This window comes from Acinonyx jubatus, chromosome C2 (genome assembly GCF_027475565.1).
Source record: "Acinonyx jubatus isolate Ajub_Pintada_27869175 chromosome C2, VMU_Ajub_asm_v1.0, whole genome shotgun sequence".
Classification (NCBI taxonomy): Eukaryota; Metazoa; Chordata; class Mammalia; order Carnivora; family Felidae; genus Acinonyx; species Acinonyx jubatus.
The window spans coordinates 54,087,914-54,105,175 of record NC_069384.1 but is presented as its reverse complement, the minus strand read 5'-3'; the positions used below and the strand labels follow the sequence as shown (position 1 = coordinate 54,105,175).

Here is a 17,262-nt window from a genome sequence, read left to right as displayed (position 1 = left end):
CAGCATTTATTCTACTTAAATTGCTTCAGCTATAAAATTCTTTTGTTACAACAAATAATGGAGTGCAATTAGTGCTTTCTGTATTCTTTAGAAAATTCATTCTCTAAATGTAAGTTATGAAATTATGGAGTATTTGCCAGCCATTTCTTTCTTAGAGCCTTCTAAAAAAGTTTGTTAGGAGAACTGAGCTCTTCACTTTTATCTCTTTTATTAAACGGTAATTTTTAGAAATATTCTTTTTTATCTTGACTCAAATACAAAATGACCAAGTGTCAAAGATTTTATTTCACATGTTAATTAATAAGTAAGCCAGCAAGATGGTAAAGCCACCTTGATTTTAAAAGAAAATTGAGAGAACAGACACATTTATAGGCAATCAGGAATCCTGAAATGAATTTTCAAACAGATGCAAGACTGGTCAGTATCCTCAGGGCTGTGCTTTTTTGAAATCCTCTCTTCTTCCAGCAGGGAGAAGTGAATTACAGAACAAAGTTTATTTGTGTCTCTATGTACATGAATCATTTGCATTACTCAGTTTTACCAAAATTGTAAAATAGCCCAGACAGACAAACACAGTGAAAGGCACAAGCCCTCTACAGAATCAGATATTCCCAAGGAATTTGTCACACAATTCCTAGCACTCTATTGAAAGGACACTCAGGAATCTTTTTGTCCATTTCAAAACCTTTCATTATATTTTATGATACGTTCCGTTCTAATTCCAACGTCATACTTACTTCTCTCCTTTTTGTACGTTGTAGTTCCCCCTCACCTCCAGTTCTTCCTTCTCAGGGAGAATAATTCACAACCCCAAGGCTAGGGACAATTACTGGAAGTACAGGTTTTGCCTGGCACTTGTGAATGTTTGGATGGCAAGCAATGCCGAAAAGTGGGAAGGGGTGAGCGGTGGACATCCCAAAGTTGGTTCAAACTGCACATTCCCAGAAATATAACAGTTTGGACCTGCCAGGTCCAGATTGTCACATTAAAAGGCTATGTTGCCTCACTTATACAGTACTGCCCCTCATATTTAGAGCGTGGTATTGTTAGAGAGCACTTGCCCAGAAGTTTTCTCCTTTGGTGCTCCCCACAATTGTGTGAAGTAGCCAGTGTTTGTTTTTGATCCTCTTACTCACAGAGAGTAAACCAGGGCATAGAAAAGTTAAGTTAATTGCTTGCTTTGTACTCAGGCTTTCTGAACATTGTTCACTTCATATTCCACTATGCATCCTGGCATTTAAGTGGGCAGTTACTAAATAATAATTATGTTCCTAGAACAATAACATTCTATACCCCTGATTTTTATTCCCATTTTATGAATGTAGAAAGAAGAAATCTTAAGGATGAGCTATTCAAGATGATGTTTTATTTATATTTGTTAGTGCTTTGTTTTTTTGAGGAAAGAGCCGGCTAACTACTTAGGTAAAAGAGTTGATAAATGGCTGAGCAATGTGGAAGACCGCTGTAATTTCCCCATATTCTTGCACATTTTAGATTTCATTTACAAGGCAACAATAGTTTATCATATGGAGAAGAGCTGGATAAAATATGGTGGTCCCCCTTACCTGCGGGGGGATATGTTCCAAGATGCCCAGTGGAAGCCTGAAGCCACAGATAGTACCAATCCTATATATACTATTTTTTCTATACATATCTATATATTTAATTTATAAATTAAGCATAGTAAGAGATTAACAGCAGTAACTAATAATAAAATAGAACAATTACAACAGTATACTATAGTAAAAGTTACATGAATGTGGTCTCTCAAAATACCTTTTCTTGATAAAATGCCTGCATGATGAGATGAAGGATGTAGGCGCTGTGACATAGTGTTAGGCTACTCTAGCATCTTAAAATATAGAAATTTATAATGAAATGAATGTATAATATGTAGAATTATAGAATGTGTCAGAAGGAGGATTCTCTGCTTCCAGACTGGTTCACTGCAGGTAACTGAAACCACAGAAAATATGACCATGGATACGAGAGGATTATTCTGGACCCTACTTATTAGCAGTATCTGCTCTTGGTTTTAACTTGTTTTTTAGCTTCTTTTGAATGGTTTATGGTTTCTGGGAGGAAAGAATACCTGTAATACATATTTGGAAATAGTTGTTCCATAGTTTTAATGAAATACAGGGGTGGGAAAATGCCTTTCAATTGTATATACTCGTTTCTAATACGTACAAAATGAGTATTGCTGTCTGTATTTTGCAGTGGGGAGAAAGCCACAGAAAGTGCTTTTTCTTCTTAGCATTCTAAGACTTTCCATCCTCATGGAGAGATGTGATGTGATTCATCTGGTTTACCTTTTTATATTATAGTAGACTCCATCATCTTTTTGGAAATGCAACATAAGGATAGAGATAAACTTCCTATCAGTTTAGCAAGTTCTATTTGGAGGAAGTATATGAAGTTGAGATTGGATATAATGTTTGGTTTGATTTTCTGTTCAAAATTTTCACATGGTGAGGACAGTATTTTTCTACATATATCAGTAGACAGTAACGATTACTTCAAAGCTTCCAAAGCCAGATACTACACCTGCATGTTCCAGCAGGGTTGCTGAATTTATCCCAAGATGCATGGTAATGTGTACTTTGTATTACTGAGGTTGAATAAGGAAAAGTTACAGTGTTCTCTGCCAGCTGTGCACATTAATATTGAAATAATTTGGGTTTTTTTTTTCACCTTGCCTGTCTTCTGTATAGTTGCACTGTTTTCTTAAATGAACAAGAGAAGCATTGCTCTTTATCTTAAGGATTTGTAACATCTTAAAGTATAGAATTCTATAATGAAATGAAACAATTTTCTTTTTCTTTTTCTTTTTCAGGTTCAGCTCAGCTAATATTTAACATAACCAGATCTGTAGAATACACTGCTTGCAATGAAAGTGTTATCATCCCATGCTATGTTAATAATGTGGAGGCCACAAACATTAATGAAATGTATGTAAAGTGGAAATTTAGAGGAAAAGACATTTTCACCTTTGATGGCGCTGTAGAAAAGACCACTCGCGACAATAAATTTAAGAGTACAAAAATCATACCACAAAAATTACTAAATGGCATTGCCTCTTTGGAGATGAACAAGGAAGAGGCTGTTGTAGGAAACTACACTTGTGAAGTAACAGAATTAAGCAGAGAAGGCGAAACCATCATAGAACTAAAATACCGTATTGGTAAGATTTCTATAAAAGCTTCTCATTTATTTGTCCTGTAGCATCCTGATCCTATTAGAAAGGGGGCAGAATGGGGCTAGGCAAAGCACAGGCTATTAATAATGTTGATGTAATGTTTATCAGCTTTAAGATCATGAGTTTTATCTTACTTGCTTTTCTACTTTTCAGAGTAAAACTCCTTTGCTGTTGGTTAATTTGTATATTGTGTGGTTCTTACACTTCTGGTCCCAGGACTATTCCTTTGGGGTGAACAGTCCTAAGGTCATCTATGCTGCATTTCTGTTTGCTGCCATCAAAAGTACTCTCTTTCATGTGATTAATTTTCCAGCCTCTTTCCAATTATTTGGCCTTTTCTTTAACCTTACACTTTGACCAAGGGTTGACGAGTGCCAGCCGTGTCCCCTCTGCAGAGACTAGATTAGGAGACTCAGGAGATTAAAAAATCAGGTTATCATGGATGAGTCCTTAAGTCTTCCTATGCTTAGCTTTGCTTTGGTGTTTTCTTCATTGGCCAAGATTTGGAAGAACTAGAGATCCAATTCAGTGTATTTGAATTCAGCCTTGATTATAGCACCATGGTTCTGCCCTTTCTTCACAAACTTGGCTTGGTGAGTTGTATAAAGCAGTAGTTAGTTGAAGTAAACAACCTGCTTTCTTTTCTTTATTGTGCCATCTGATTTCTTCAACCACGTACAAGTGCATCATGACCTTCTGTTTGAAGTATCTGTTTAGAATCACTAGACATATTACTGATTTTAGGATTAGACCATACTTTGAGAACCTCTGCTTTGATGGGACCAGAACAGTTCAGTTGGATCACCTCTTTGTCTTCCCCTAGTGTTGAGACATTATAAAATGTCTGTCACCAGACTGAGAATGACCTGTTTAATTTGGTGGAATCTTTTGACAGTGTTTAGGATTAGGAATCAGGAAATCTAAATTCGATCACCTTTTGCAACTTAACTATTTGCCCATATGATGTTGAGAACTGTCTTCTCTGAGTCCAAGTTACCTCCCTTATCTCTGGGATGGGGATGAAAGTAGATCCCTGCTTTTATGTATTCTGCAGTGTAATGAGCATCAAATGAGATCTCCTATGTAAGTTCTTTGTAAATCAAAGTGCTTTGCAAATGTTGGTTGTGTTCCTGGAATGTTTATTTTATGAAGTAAGATTTATCAAGTTGTTAAAGCTCGCCTGGGATATTGTAAGAGGGATTTTTGTGCAGTGAGGAATGGGTAGGAGATAGTTTAGAGCGGGCTGGCAGAGTTTGGAAGGCGATGCTGCTAGGAAATCTCTTATGTTGTAACTTGTATTAATTTGACATTAACAGGGACTAAGAAGCTTTTAAAAAAAAAATGTATACCTTTCAGCAGGGTCTGACCATTCAAACACTGGGATTACCTAGAATTAGGTAACCTGACACCTACTTGAAATTTTTCTGAAGGAATGTATACTTATGTGGGAATGAAAAAACAAGATGGAGGGGGCGGGGAGCAGCAGTTTTGGAGTATAGTGTCAGTCCCTGAGAGACAGACTGTTAAACTCAAGATACGAGATTTGAAAGGCCAGAAGATGGAGTGAAGATGGATGGGAAAGAAATACCAGTATCTGAGATGAAGACCAAGTTTATATTTTCATGTGCAATTATTTTATTTTTCTTTGTTTTCAAAGTACCCTATAAAAAAATGAGTTGTACTTACCTTTTGGGCCATTAGAATGAGAAGGTATTATTTTCTTGCAGAAAATGTTGAATACTATACAAGAAGTTTCAGACATTTGGCTTTGCACCCATTTTTATTTTTTGAAATAAAGATTCATAGGAAATTGTAAAGATTGAACAGAAAGATGCTGTCTACTGTGCCCAGTTTCCCCCAGTGATTACGTCTTCTGTAACTGTAGTAAAGTATCAAAACCAGCAGGTTCACAATGGTACAATGTGTGCATATTTCTTTGTCATTTTATCACATGTGTATATTTAAGTAACTACCACCACAGTCAAGATTCAGAACCATTGTTCCATTAACACAAAGATCTTCCTCATGCAATCCCTTTATAGTCATCCCCAACTGTTCCCAACCTGGCACACATTAATGTATTCTCTATGGCTATGATTTTGTCATTTCAACAGTGTCGTATAAGTAGAATCATACGGTATTTTGAGATTGGCTTTTTCTACTCAGCACAATGCTGTTGAGAACTATCCAATTTGCTGTGCATATCAATAGTTTGTTTCCCCCACACTTCCTCTCTCTGAGCTAAGTAGTATTCCACGGTATGGGTGTATCACAGCTTGTTTAACCATTCACCTGTTGTAGGACATTTTGGTGGTTTCCAGCTTTTGGCTATTACAAATGAATCTGCTGTGAAAAATCATGTACAGGTTTCTGTGTGGACATAGTCTTCATTTCTCTGGATAAATGCCCAGAAGTATGATTACTGGTTGTATGTAAGTATATGCTTAGTTTTTAAAGAAACTGCCAAACTGTTTCTCAGAGTGGTTATTTCATCTTACGTTCTCATCAGCAACATACAAGCCATCTAGTTTCCCCACATCCTCGCCAGCATCTGGTGTTGTCTCTGTTTTACACCCATTTTTGACTGGAAGAAGAAATAAACCTCCTCTGCTCAAAAATGTTAATTTGGGGCAAGACTCTTACTGTGCAGTACAGAGTTACTATAGTAGTGCTGCTTGCCCATCATGTAGACTTTGGAGATTTAGCAGGAGAAACCATTATCACTATGTTGTGCTGTTTTTTGCCAATGTAGGCATAAATGAGGAACAGAAATTACTTAATAGAGAAATCTACTTAATGGAATGTGGAGTAATGGTGACCATTTGTGTTCCTTTTCTGAGCACTAGGACTGAATGTGTAGAATATTATATATGAATTAGAGTTTTATATACCTCTGGTGTCTCTGTGTAGTATTATACTTTTGGAAGGAGCACAGGACTTGAATTTAGAAAGATATTTCTATACTTCACCATTTCTAGTTTAAGAAAACTAGGTTGAGAAACTCAACCAATCTGGCCCTCAATTTTTCACCTGTAAAATGGGGATACTGTCTCCATGACAGAATTGTTTGGGATGTATATAAGTTAATATTTCTCTTTCTTAAAAAGATTTATTGAGTACCTACTATTCCCAGGCACTGTGCTAGGCACTAGGGATTCAGTAATGAGTAAGATGTGATCCCTACTTTCAAGGAAATGATAGCAGTATAAATAAGAACAGTAAAATAACCTAACATTTATTTGAGCGCATACCAGATACTTTATGTATATTGTGTCCTGTGATCTTCTCAAGAATTCTAGGAGATAGACATAGGTCTTACCATTTGTTAGGTGAGGCAACAGGCGAGATTGTGGCAGAATTCAGTTCCTTGTGATTGTAGGACTTCTTTCTTTGTACTTCTGTTTTCTTTGCTAGATGTCTGCTAGGGGCTTTTCTCAGCTCCTAGAGGTCACCTCATTCCTTGCCACACAGCCTCTTCCATATAATAAAGCCAGCAAAGGAGAACCTTCCTCTTGTACAAAGACTCTCTCTCACATTTTGATTTTCTTTTCCAGGAAGAGCTCAGACCTTTTTCAGAGCTCACTTGATAAGACCAGCCCCCTCTTCTCCCAAAGGCAGTTTCCCTTTTGTAAAGCCAACTGGTTGGGCACCTTAATCACATCATCAGGATCCCTTTTGATACATAACACAACAGAATCATGGAAATGAAATCCATCATATTCACTTCCCCATCCCTTCTTCAAGGGGAGAGAATTATAAAAGGCTGATTGTAGGGAGCAGGGATTTGGGGAGCCACCGTAGAATTATGGGTTTAATTAAGTAACTGGGGACTAGCCTAGCCTAGTCAACACATCAAAAAAGTCATCACAGGCCTGAAACATCACATAAAAATGTGGCTTGAATTTTAGTGTTATAAATTTTATTTTAACCTTCTTTTGTGGAAACTGGTGTTTGTGAAGTTTTACCATGTATATATTTGAAGGAAAGGCACATTTAATTTATTTAAGTGATCTCTTCACTTTTTCCAGTTACCCCTTTTGTATACAGTGATAAGAGGAGTGAAGTACTGGGTTTTTAGAATACTTAGGCTGGGAAGAAAAATTTAAACACTCATTCATAGACCATATCCTCTTAATATCATTTCTTTGTTTTTCCACTAATAAGTTCATCTTCTTGAGACCACACTACCTGAACAAGAATTGGGGAAGAGTAATGGGCAGAGTTGTCAGCCACAGCTTTAATGGAATAGCATTGCCTTTGGACTATCTTTCTTATTCCTAAGGTGGAAAAATATCCAATAGGGACTATTTTAAGCTTAGTTTATTTTCTTAGTACCATAAACATTGAAAATTGAGAAGGACCTTAGAGTAGTATCTTATTCTTTTCGCCCCTTGAGGAACAATAGTTAAAGTCATCTGATAATAGTACCAAGACAGATCAATAGCTTAATGGGTATATAAGTGGTTTTATATAAAACATTGGCTTTTTCCCCCCAGCATCTCATTTGGTTCTTGAATGTCCACTTTGGTGACCCTCGGACTCTCCACCTTAACAAATTAGAGAGAGGTAACACATTCATGCCAGTGAGAAGAGGTAAATTATGCCAGAGGTCTGAAGCAGTGATTTTAAACTGAGAGAATGATGGACCACCATGTACATGTGTGCGTATGTGCACACATGCACACATACACACACTCTTGCTGTGGAGAACATATTACAGTCTTGGGGTGAGAGCTGAGAGGAAAGAGTGTGTGAAGTTTGAATAAACCTTCTAGTAAGTTTCAGTTAAGCATCTCTTAGGCAATAATATTTTTTATTCTATAATCCTACTTTCTGTATGTCACTGAAATGTTTCTCATACTTCTCATTATTTCGGCATAGAGGCTTGGAGTTTTCCAGTAGTCATTTAGTCTCTTTCACCATCTCACTCATGAAGTACTTCTATCACATGCCAGGTAATTGGTCATTCAGACATTTTACCTCAACATGTGACATGATGAAACTCTCTTCCTTCCCAAAGGTCTTGGTTTATTAGTAGGCAGTTCTAGTTGTAACTTAAGTCAAGCTAGAACTTGACATTCTGTAATTTCTCTCATGAAGAAGGCTGTGGTGTTTCTCTCCCAAGCTTGTTTTTCTCTAAGGTAGAAATCCCCAGTTCTTCTAGCCATTGCTTATGTTTCAGGATCCCCATTCTAATCACCTTGCTTTGGAACAGTTCCTTGTTATGTGTTTAAATGTGAGGAGTGAAAATGAACTCAAGATTGTATTTGTGGATCACATGTTGCTTTCCTGCTACTACACAATTGCTGCAGCAACTTTATGATCAGTCCTGCTTCTTAATCCATTGTCTACATAGCGAGCAAAAATTTTAAATGAATCAGGTCATTTTTCTCCCCTGGATGAAGCTTTCGAATCACTTATCATTGTTCTTGTGATAAAATCCAAACTCTTATTACAAGCTATTAAGACCCAATATGACCTTACCCCAGGAGACTCTTCCCATCCCCTCTTGTATCATTAAATTCTAGCCACAGTGGCCACCATTTTGTTGCTTGAATTTGCTGTTCCTTTGGTGTCTCTTCTTCCCTGTCTATGTGGCGCAGATCCAGTTCCTCACCCAGAGACCTCTCCTTACTACCCACAAAAGTCTGATCTTCATTTCCTTCCCCTGCTCACGTTCATGGTCCTACTTGCCAAATTCACAGTGGGTCTTAAGTTTCAATAAATGTTTGTGAAATAAGTGAAAAATGAGTGGTCAGACCATGGTTAAACACATCTCTCATTAATAGGTTTCTGTCAATATGTTCTGAGATTATTTTGTTGCGTAGGCAGGGAGGTCAGTGAAAGAACATTTCATTGTTAGCTCATCTTGAACATACACTGTTCATGTTGATCAGATACTGGTTGTATTTTGAATGTAGAGGGCACAGGATTTGCTGTTGGGCCAGGTATGGGGTGTTAGAGAAACCAAGGAGTCAAGGATGACAATAAGATTTTTGGCCTGATGAAATGGGGAAACCCTAGGGGGGAGGTTTGGTGGGGAAGTAGGGGGAGGACTCTCAGAAATCTGTTTGGGACATGAAAACTTAAGATACTTAGGATTCTTAGTTCACTGTGCCTCAGTTCCCTCAGCATTAAGGAGGGGCTAACAGTTCCTCATATAATAATTGAGAGAATTAAAGAGTTAATGTAGACAACTCAAAATAATAGAGAACGTAGATTAAGAATAGTCATTAGATCATAGAGCTTTTAAATCCTTTGGGCATTAGATACAAAAACCTAGGCATAATTTACAAAGATTTTTCCTGGTAGGAATTTTGGCCAAATTGAAATAGGTTTTCTTTGGTGTAGGAAGATACACAGTAATATAGTTGGAAATTACGGTATTGATTTAGAGTATCTGAAAAATCCATCTCTTGGTAGAAACCCAAAATTTAAGATACGGTCTTCCATTCACTCACCAAACTACCTCATGATTAAACCTTTAGCAGTAAACCGTTGAATCTCTAGTATATACAGGGCAAAATGCTCGATTCTGAAAGGTCATATCTCTAAGACAGAATTTGTAACATTATTTTGTGTGGATCATTGCGAACATTTATCAGGTTTTAACGTAAGAGTAGCACAAGAAATGCATGGCTATCGTGGTGGTACGAAAGCACACAAGATTCTTCACACTCCAATATGGAAAGACAGAGCCAGGGAGGATTTGAATGAATAGGGTTGGTTTCAGAGGAACACCAGTGCTTGCTTTGGGCAGTATTGAGGAATGTTCTTCAGCAAGTCCCCATTGTAGAGGCAAACTTTGAAATGTTTTTAGTGCATTTGCTTAGCTTTATTGTTAGGGAAGAAATACCATGATAAAATCAGTGTATTAGTGTTAAGATATGATTCAATTTAATTTTTAAAAAGTTCTCAAGTTATTTGATGTCTTAATGTCACGATTTCTTTCATATAGACTGTGTGACTATTATTTTCACTGTCTAGGTAACATGTGACCCACTTAACAGAAGCTTCCTGAATACCTAATGTTACAATCATTGTAGTGAAGGTTGACTGAGTACTTGGTACATGTCAAGCTTTGTTTTAAGCCCATTTCACGTTATTAGCTTTGTTAATAGTCATAACAGTCCTTCAGGGTATAGGTATTCTGTTGTACTGGGGTTAACAATTGAGGTCACTGAAGAACAGAGAGGTGTTAAGACTTTGTCCAGGGTCACAAAGCTTGTAACATAGAGTTAGCTTTCAAGCCAGCCAGAGCCCTGTTCTCAGCTGTGCCATACTGTCTTCTTCCACAAATGATAGGGAAAACGTGGAAAACACACTTAAATTAGCTTCTTTTTTCATAAATAAAATTTGTTGTGTAAGTAAATTATTTGTGTAATTTGTAATTATTTTAAGGCCACAGCTTTAATAAATTATTTTTATTTTTTATCTTTACAGTAAAATATATTGTTGACTATTCAATGGCAGGACTTAACATGATTATAGTAAATATTAATTGCGACTTTGTTTTCTTCCCAGTTTCATGGTTTTCTCCAAATGAAAATATCCTCATTGTCATTTTCCCAGTTTTGGCTGTGCTACTTTCTTGGGGACAGTTTGGTATTGTGAGTAAGTATTTATTTCTATTTTTTGTTTATGTTTTAATGATGAAAAGATTATTTCTGGGAGGTAATATCAGTGAAATATTTTACCTGACTTGTATTAAAAAGTGTGATAATGTGATAAATAAGAATATACAGTCTTAATATTCTTCTTGATTCATAAGTGGCTTTTTTTTTTAATTTCTTAAGAATGACTGGTGGGAATCCTAGCAATAACAATACCTTAAACTTATGTAGAGTTTAATATTTTCAGAGCATTTACACATATTATTTTGGCAAAGAGATGGTCACAGCCCACCTTAGTGTTAGGGTAGAATATTATACTTTTTATTTTCCCAGTTTGCACTTGTCCGTGTCCATGTGTTCATCAAAAGCCCCATTTGAACTGTGTGTTGTCATTCTTACTATGATTCTGTAAGGAAGTGGCCACAGGAAAATTGTGGTTTTGGATCATGTTTTATTGTAATAATCACGTGACCAAACTTGTCAGGGAAAATCTTGATGCTATATCAGAATCAGCATTAACAATGTAGAATGGTCACTACTAGGTGAAAAGGTAGTGTGTATTCTGGTTGATGCTTATACTCAACCATATTTCCCTACTGGTTTGGTAAAAGAAATTTACTAAATTAGTGAAGTTCTGAGGTGACAGTGTAAACTTCTAAACTTTTAACATGTGAGATGTATTCCTCATCTCCCTTTCACACAGTGAGAGGTCAGTCATTGAAGGCCAGCAAGCATTTATACGAGGCAAGGTGTGAATGATGCTGATTTCATTTATTTCATTCTATAACTTTTAAAAAAGTAAAAAAAATAATAAAATGTGGTAGTGGATTGGCTTATTGTATATTTCATGAATTTCACTTTTACTCAGAAATCTAAAGTGATCTGAAAATGGAATAGAGATGACTGATTATATATTCTAAGGGCTCTTCTCAATGTATCACACTCTGGAAATGCTTTGTGATTTCAAAGCTGTTCTCAACTTTTGTCTAAAAGGCAAAGAAAGGGAAGAAAAGGGCTAACAGTGACAACTGTCAAGACATTTCAAAACTTTTATTTTCAAAAAAGTGTCTAGACTCCTTATGGAAATTTTCTTAGGATTTCGGTAAGTCTTTTATATCACGAAAAAGACTGATACAGCATCAAGACCTATTCAGTCTGTATTGATGTTAGGGAAAGCCTTTACCCTTATTGGCAGCCCAGGCCTTAAGCCTATGTCATATGTTTGAAGTAGAGAATAGCCTTTTTTTTTTAAGATAATGAAATTATTTCACAACAGTGTGATTTGTTGCATTTGGTTTGATTGAAGTTTGCTGATCATAGCATTCTCATTAATGACATTACTTTTCATTGACTAAACCAGGAGTTAGCCTGTTTACTATCAGCCCTATTTTTACAAAATAAGCTTTACAATTTTTTTCTGACTTAAAAAATAATAAATACCACTTTAAGAACCCTTATACAAAATTGGAAATTATAGAGAAAAAATAAAAATCTGAAGTCCCAGAACCTAGAAATAAACTATTGGTATATTATAGTGAATTTTCTTCTTCCCTTTCTGTTTTTTTCTATGTATTTTTGTTAACCTTTCTTTAAGAAGGAAAACCATATATGGACTGATGTAACTTACATACTTACATCCTAATTTCCCCCCTTGTTTTCAGAAAATTTTTTATAGCTGCCTATGCTCTACTTTTATGGATGCAGTATAATTTACTTAGCTCTCATCTTGATGGATATTAAGGATGTTTCCAAGTTTTTTGATACTATGAAAGTAATTCTGCTAAAGATAGGTAAGACTGGAAACGGCAGAGGTATTTTAAGGCTTTTGATACATACTGCCAAAATGTTTCTAGAAAGTTTGTATCAATTACTTACAGATGAGAATATCTGTTTCTTTAATAAGTTTATTTATTTTGAGAGAATGAGCAGGGGAGGGGCAGAGAGAGAGGGAAAGAGAGAGAATCCTAAGCACTATTACTGCGGAGCCTGACGCAGGGCTTGAACTCACATACTGTGAGATCATGACCTGAGCCAAAACCAAGAGTCAGACGCTTAACCGACTAAGCCACCCAGGTGCCCCAAGAATATCTGTTTTTTACCTCCGAATCCTGACATAATTATAATTCTAAAATCTTTGCTAGTAATTTGATGACCAAAAAAGCATCTTGTTTTAATTTTCATTTTTGTGTTAGGTTGAATGCTCTTTTTTTGTATTTATTCCACTGATCATATTTTAAAGAACATGCTAATTAAGCTAAGAAAATATTTTGATGGCAATTTTTTATTTAGGCTCTTCTTAGAACAAGTATATGTGGGGTGTGTGTGTATGTGTGGAGGAGGACCTATATATTTGATTCGCTCAGTCTGGACTCACATTTAAAGGTGTTTATGATAAGAACACCTATTTATTTGTGGAACTCTTGCTCTGTATGATAGATGCTGCGGAGCACATCTGCAGTCACATTTTCATCTCACAAGAACTCTGTGGGGGTAGGTACCATTGTTATTCCCATTTTGTAGAAAAATACGGAAGTGCAGGTAGGTTAGGCAGTTGGCCACAACCCCCCATCTGTTCTCTGGTAGTACTGGGATTTGAACCAGTGCTATTTACCACTGCAGTATACTGCCTCTGTGTCTTGAACTTACTTTGAGAACTTTTTTTTTCCATGAAGAGTGAACCTATATGTGGGTACACATACTGAGTAGATGAAACTATTACTGACAGAGCAGAATGTAGACCTACTTTGTTTTAATTTATTCAACAAATGTCTATTGACAGGGTGCCTACTGATTGCTAGGCATGGGCTATAGGCTCGAGATGTGGAAGTGAAATGCATATTGCCCCTGGCTTTGTAGCACCCACATTTCAGTTGAGGAGACATGTAAGTGTGCATGTTCTGTGCCTTCTGTCACATTTTTGGGATAGTTATGGATCTAAGTCTACCTTTTACTTTGGTATGCTTTCTAAGAGACCTCCTATTTATGGCCTAGAGATTCCACCAAACAGGAGAGCCCCTCTGTTTTTCACTTGCCACTTGGTTATATGTTTTTTACAGTGTGGTATCATGTAGCCCCTGAAGTATTAATAGTAACTCAGACCCATGACTTTCACTTTCTAGATTGCTAGTTCTCCTTAACTGTTTCAGATTACCATTTATAGTCTGTATTTGACCAATGGAGGTTTTTCTCAGTGGTTTTCTGGTTCTGCATGTCAGTCTTTTGGTAGCCCAAGATTAAACTTGGACTTCCCATAGGCTAAACATGTAGTAAAGAACAGGTTGTACCTTCATTTTTAGGAGAAAGAGTTACTTTCTACCAGAAATGTATCTTGAACTGTATCTTAAGATGCGATTGATCCTACTGAGGAAGAAGCCTGAGAAGACTTTTAAACTGCTGAAGCCAAGCCAGGACTTGGTGAGCCCTAGACCATGTTTTGAAGACAAAGGTTTCTCACAGGGAAATGTTCCTGAATACCTTTGCCTTTATCTTTAACTCATAAACTTTTAAGCAGAATCTTAATGCTTAGCAAGCTCAGAGGTTACTAGAATCAACACTGAGTCTCAACCAAAGTCACAAATCCCTAGTAGTATTATATTTGAGGCACTTTGTGTTTTTTTCTAAAACTATACCAACTCACAGTTTCCTGCTTGACAGTTTCCCTTAATGATAATTAAGGTACTGGCTTGATTTCCAGGTTTCTTCTTTCTTAGTCTTTGACAACATACCAGGTAATTTCTATCATTTAGGTGTTTCATAAGTGGTTTCAAGTGTTACCCACCAAAATCTCTGGTTCCTATAGGGTTAAGATTCAATTCCATATCAGGAACTTACTAACATTCTGAAATTCTTTGAGTTAGGCATATACATTCTCACTTTTCCTTCCTTTGAACTTTTTACAAGGAGTCTTTCCACAAAACTGTGAGACAATAAACGTGACCAGGTAAGCTGAAACTTTGCAAAGCAATCTAAAATAAATGCAAAAAACTACTATTGCTCCACGACCTTTAACATTTTTGTCAAAACATTAAAACTTTTACTGTCAGTAATAACACTAGTAGGAAAGGAAAAAAAGTAATACTTAGTAGACGGTAAATTGAAACATCAAAAACATTGAGAATTAAAGTGTTTCATCAAGAGTAGTTGGAACAGTGCTTGCCTCCTTATTTTTTTTTTTTTTACCATTTATTTATTTATTTATTTATTTTTAATTTACATCCAAGTTAGTTAGCATATAGTGCAACAATGATTTCGGGAGTAGATTCCTTAATGCCTCTTATACATTTAGCCCATCCCCCCTCCCACAACCCCTCCAGTAACCCTCTGTTTGTTCTCCATATTTAAGAGTCTGTTATGTTTTGTCCCTCTCCCTGTTTTTATAGTATTTTTGCTTCCCTTCCCTTATGTTCATCTGTTTTGTATCTTAAAGCCCTCATATGAGTGAAGTCATATGATATTTGTCTGTCTCTGACTATTTTCGCTTAGCATAGTACCCTCTAGTTTCATCCACATAGTTGCAAATGGCAGGATTTCATTCTTTTTGATTGCCGAGTAATACTCCATGGTGTGTGTGTGTGTGTGTGTGTGTGTGTGTGTGTGTGTGTGTATGTATATACCACATCTTCTTTATCCATTCATCCATCCGTGGACATTTGGACTTACCTCCTTCTTATTATAGAACTTTGAATACAGAGCAGGCATCTTTTTTATGCCTCAGTGAATTGTCATACTCCTTTTTAAGTTGGGATCAGCTTCCAACATTTTATCCTTTGCATTTACAGGGTTACACAATATCTCCCACAATTTCTTTCATGTGAGTTTTTTGCCAGAGTCACCGCTCTTGGGACATCTGTGTTCCTTTTGTCACAACCTACTCACTGTCCCCATTTATGCCAATAAGTTCACTTTTACTGAGTTTCTCTGACTGTATATCTAGAGTCCCTTGAATGGCAGTATTGTTGATATTCCCTCATCCAGTTGTTTCTTCTATGATGCCATTTACATTTTATTCGAATTTCACTTCCAACATTACCACTTTATATTTCTTTACTCTTTCATCTTTGTTGCCTGTTTCCTGCTTTGATAATCCATCATAAAGTATCACACTGATTTATTACTGGAACACAACAAAGTTACACAACACCTGCTTTGCTGTCTGTGCATGAACTGAATAACAGGTGTTCAGTGAGCAGTCACCAACAGTCTTTGAAAGAAGTGACATGATTGGTCACTGATCATGATACACATCTGATATTAACAGGGTGATTTGTGTACTGAAGAGATAACAGTGAAGTTTGCACTTCATGCAAGTACTCAGTTAATTTATTGTGGTATTGCGATAACTGAAATTTCTACTGTAATTTGGGGGCATTTGTGTTATTTAAACCATGGCAACTGAAATTCATGCATATTGAAACTGAGCCAAGCAAGGACCACTATAATTTATTTCATATTCATGCATTCTGGGCATCTTTCATGTCCTTTTCTAACTTTCTAGTCCTTGCTCAAAATTACTCCACAAAGATTTTGGTTACTGCTCAGAGGTATTTGGTTATATGTTCCTGTAGAAGTCATTGTTGCGAAATTCAAGGAAAAAAATTACCACAACAGCTTTGAGATCCTTTTAAGACCTTGAATCCAATTTTTAGGACTATTTTATTGACATTGGAATTAGTTAGACCGTGAGCACACCTAAAAAAATAACGTAATGGAACAGGGGATTTCTTTGTAGATCAGAAAAATCATTCTGAAGAAGTGAGGATATATACTAATTTGCTCCAGGAAATTTCTATCCAGGAAGGTAAAATATTGGCACAATAAATACTATTACAAAGAATCATTCTGTGCCCTGGTTGATGGATACTATTAATAGGACTTTGTTATTAAGTTTCCTTTGAATTTCATTCACTAATCTTGGACTTAGAGTGCCTTCCCTTGGTCCTTTCCACATAATTATCACACTGTTATGAAATGTTTTTATGCCCTGGTTTTATTGTAGGAAGAACTGAACAAAACTGTAGCTTGGCAGTGTACTCTTGTAGAAATGTAATTGTTATTCCTTCGACTTTTTACAAATTCAAGCATCCCAGCTTCCTGCATATACTCTGAAGTTATGGCACCATCCATAAGATCAGGGAACATTTGGAACCAAGGAAAGGAAGTTACTGTGTTGGACATCCTCTTCTTTAATCTTCTGTATTCAAAGTGCTTTCTGTACAGTGCCTGGGCTTTTTTATTTCTGCGTCCTATAGACCAGGAATGTGATTTTTAGTCAGGATTCATTTTTACCAAATTGTTTCATCAAAGCCAGTTGGATAGTGCATGCAGTTTATTATAAAATCCTTTACTTGCCTTTTGGCAAGTAATCAGTTTATAATGGGTATTCATATTCTGTTTTCTCCAGCACCAGATTCACATAGCCTTTGTTATTTTTTTTATGAGTATGTTAAATAT

The 17,262-nt window shown here is 36.3% G+C and overlaps 1 protein-coding gene across 6 annotated transcripts in view; it reads left to right on the top strand.

Moving 5' to 3' along the window:
• CD47 (CD47 molecule) overlaps positions 1–17,262 on the top strand; it is a 45,981-nt gene that overhangs the window by 8,788 nt on the left and 19,931 nt on the right. For all 6 annotated transcript variants that reach the window (XR_003426834.2, XR_003426833.2, XR_003426832.2 and 3 more), the window contains exons 2-3: positions 2,837–3,184; positions 10,724–10,813. Coding sequence is in view for 3 of the 6 variants with exons in the window: in XM_027077667.2 (XP_026933468.1) it covers positions 2,837–3,184; positions 10,724–10,813 (438 nt within the window). In the remaining 3 variants the exon portion in view is untranslated. The remainder of the gene's footprint in view (positions 1–2,836; positions 3,185–10,723; positions 10,814–17,262) is intronic.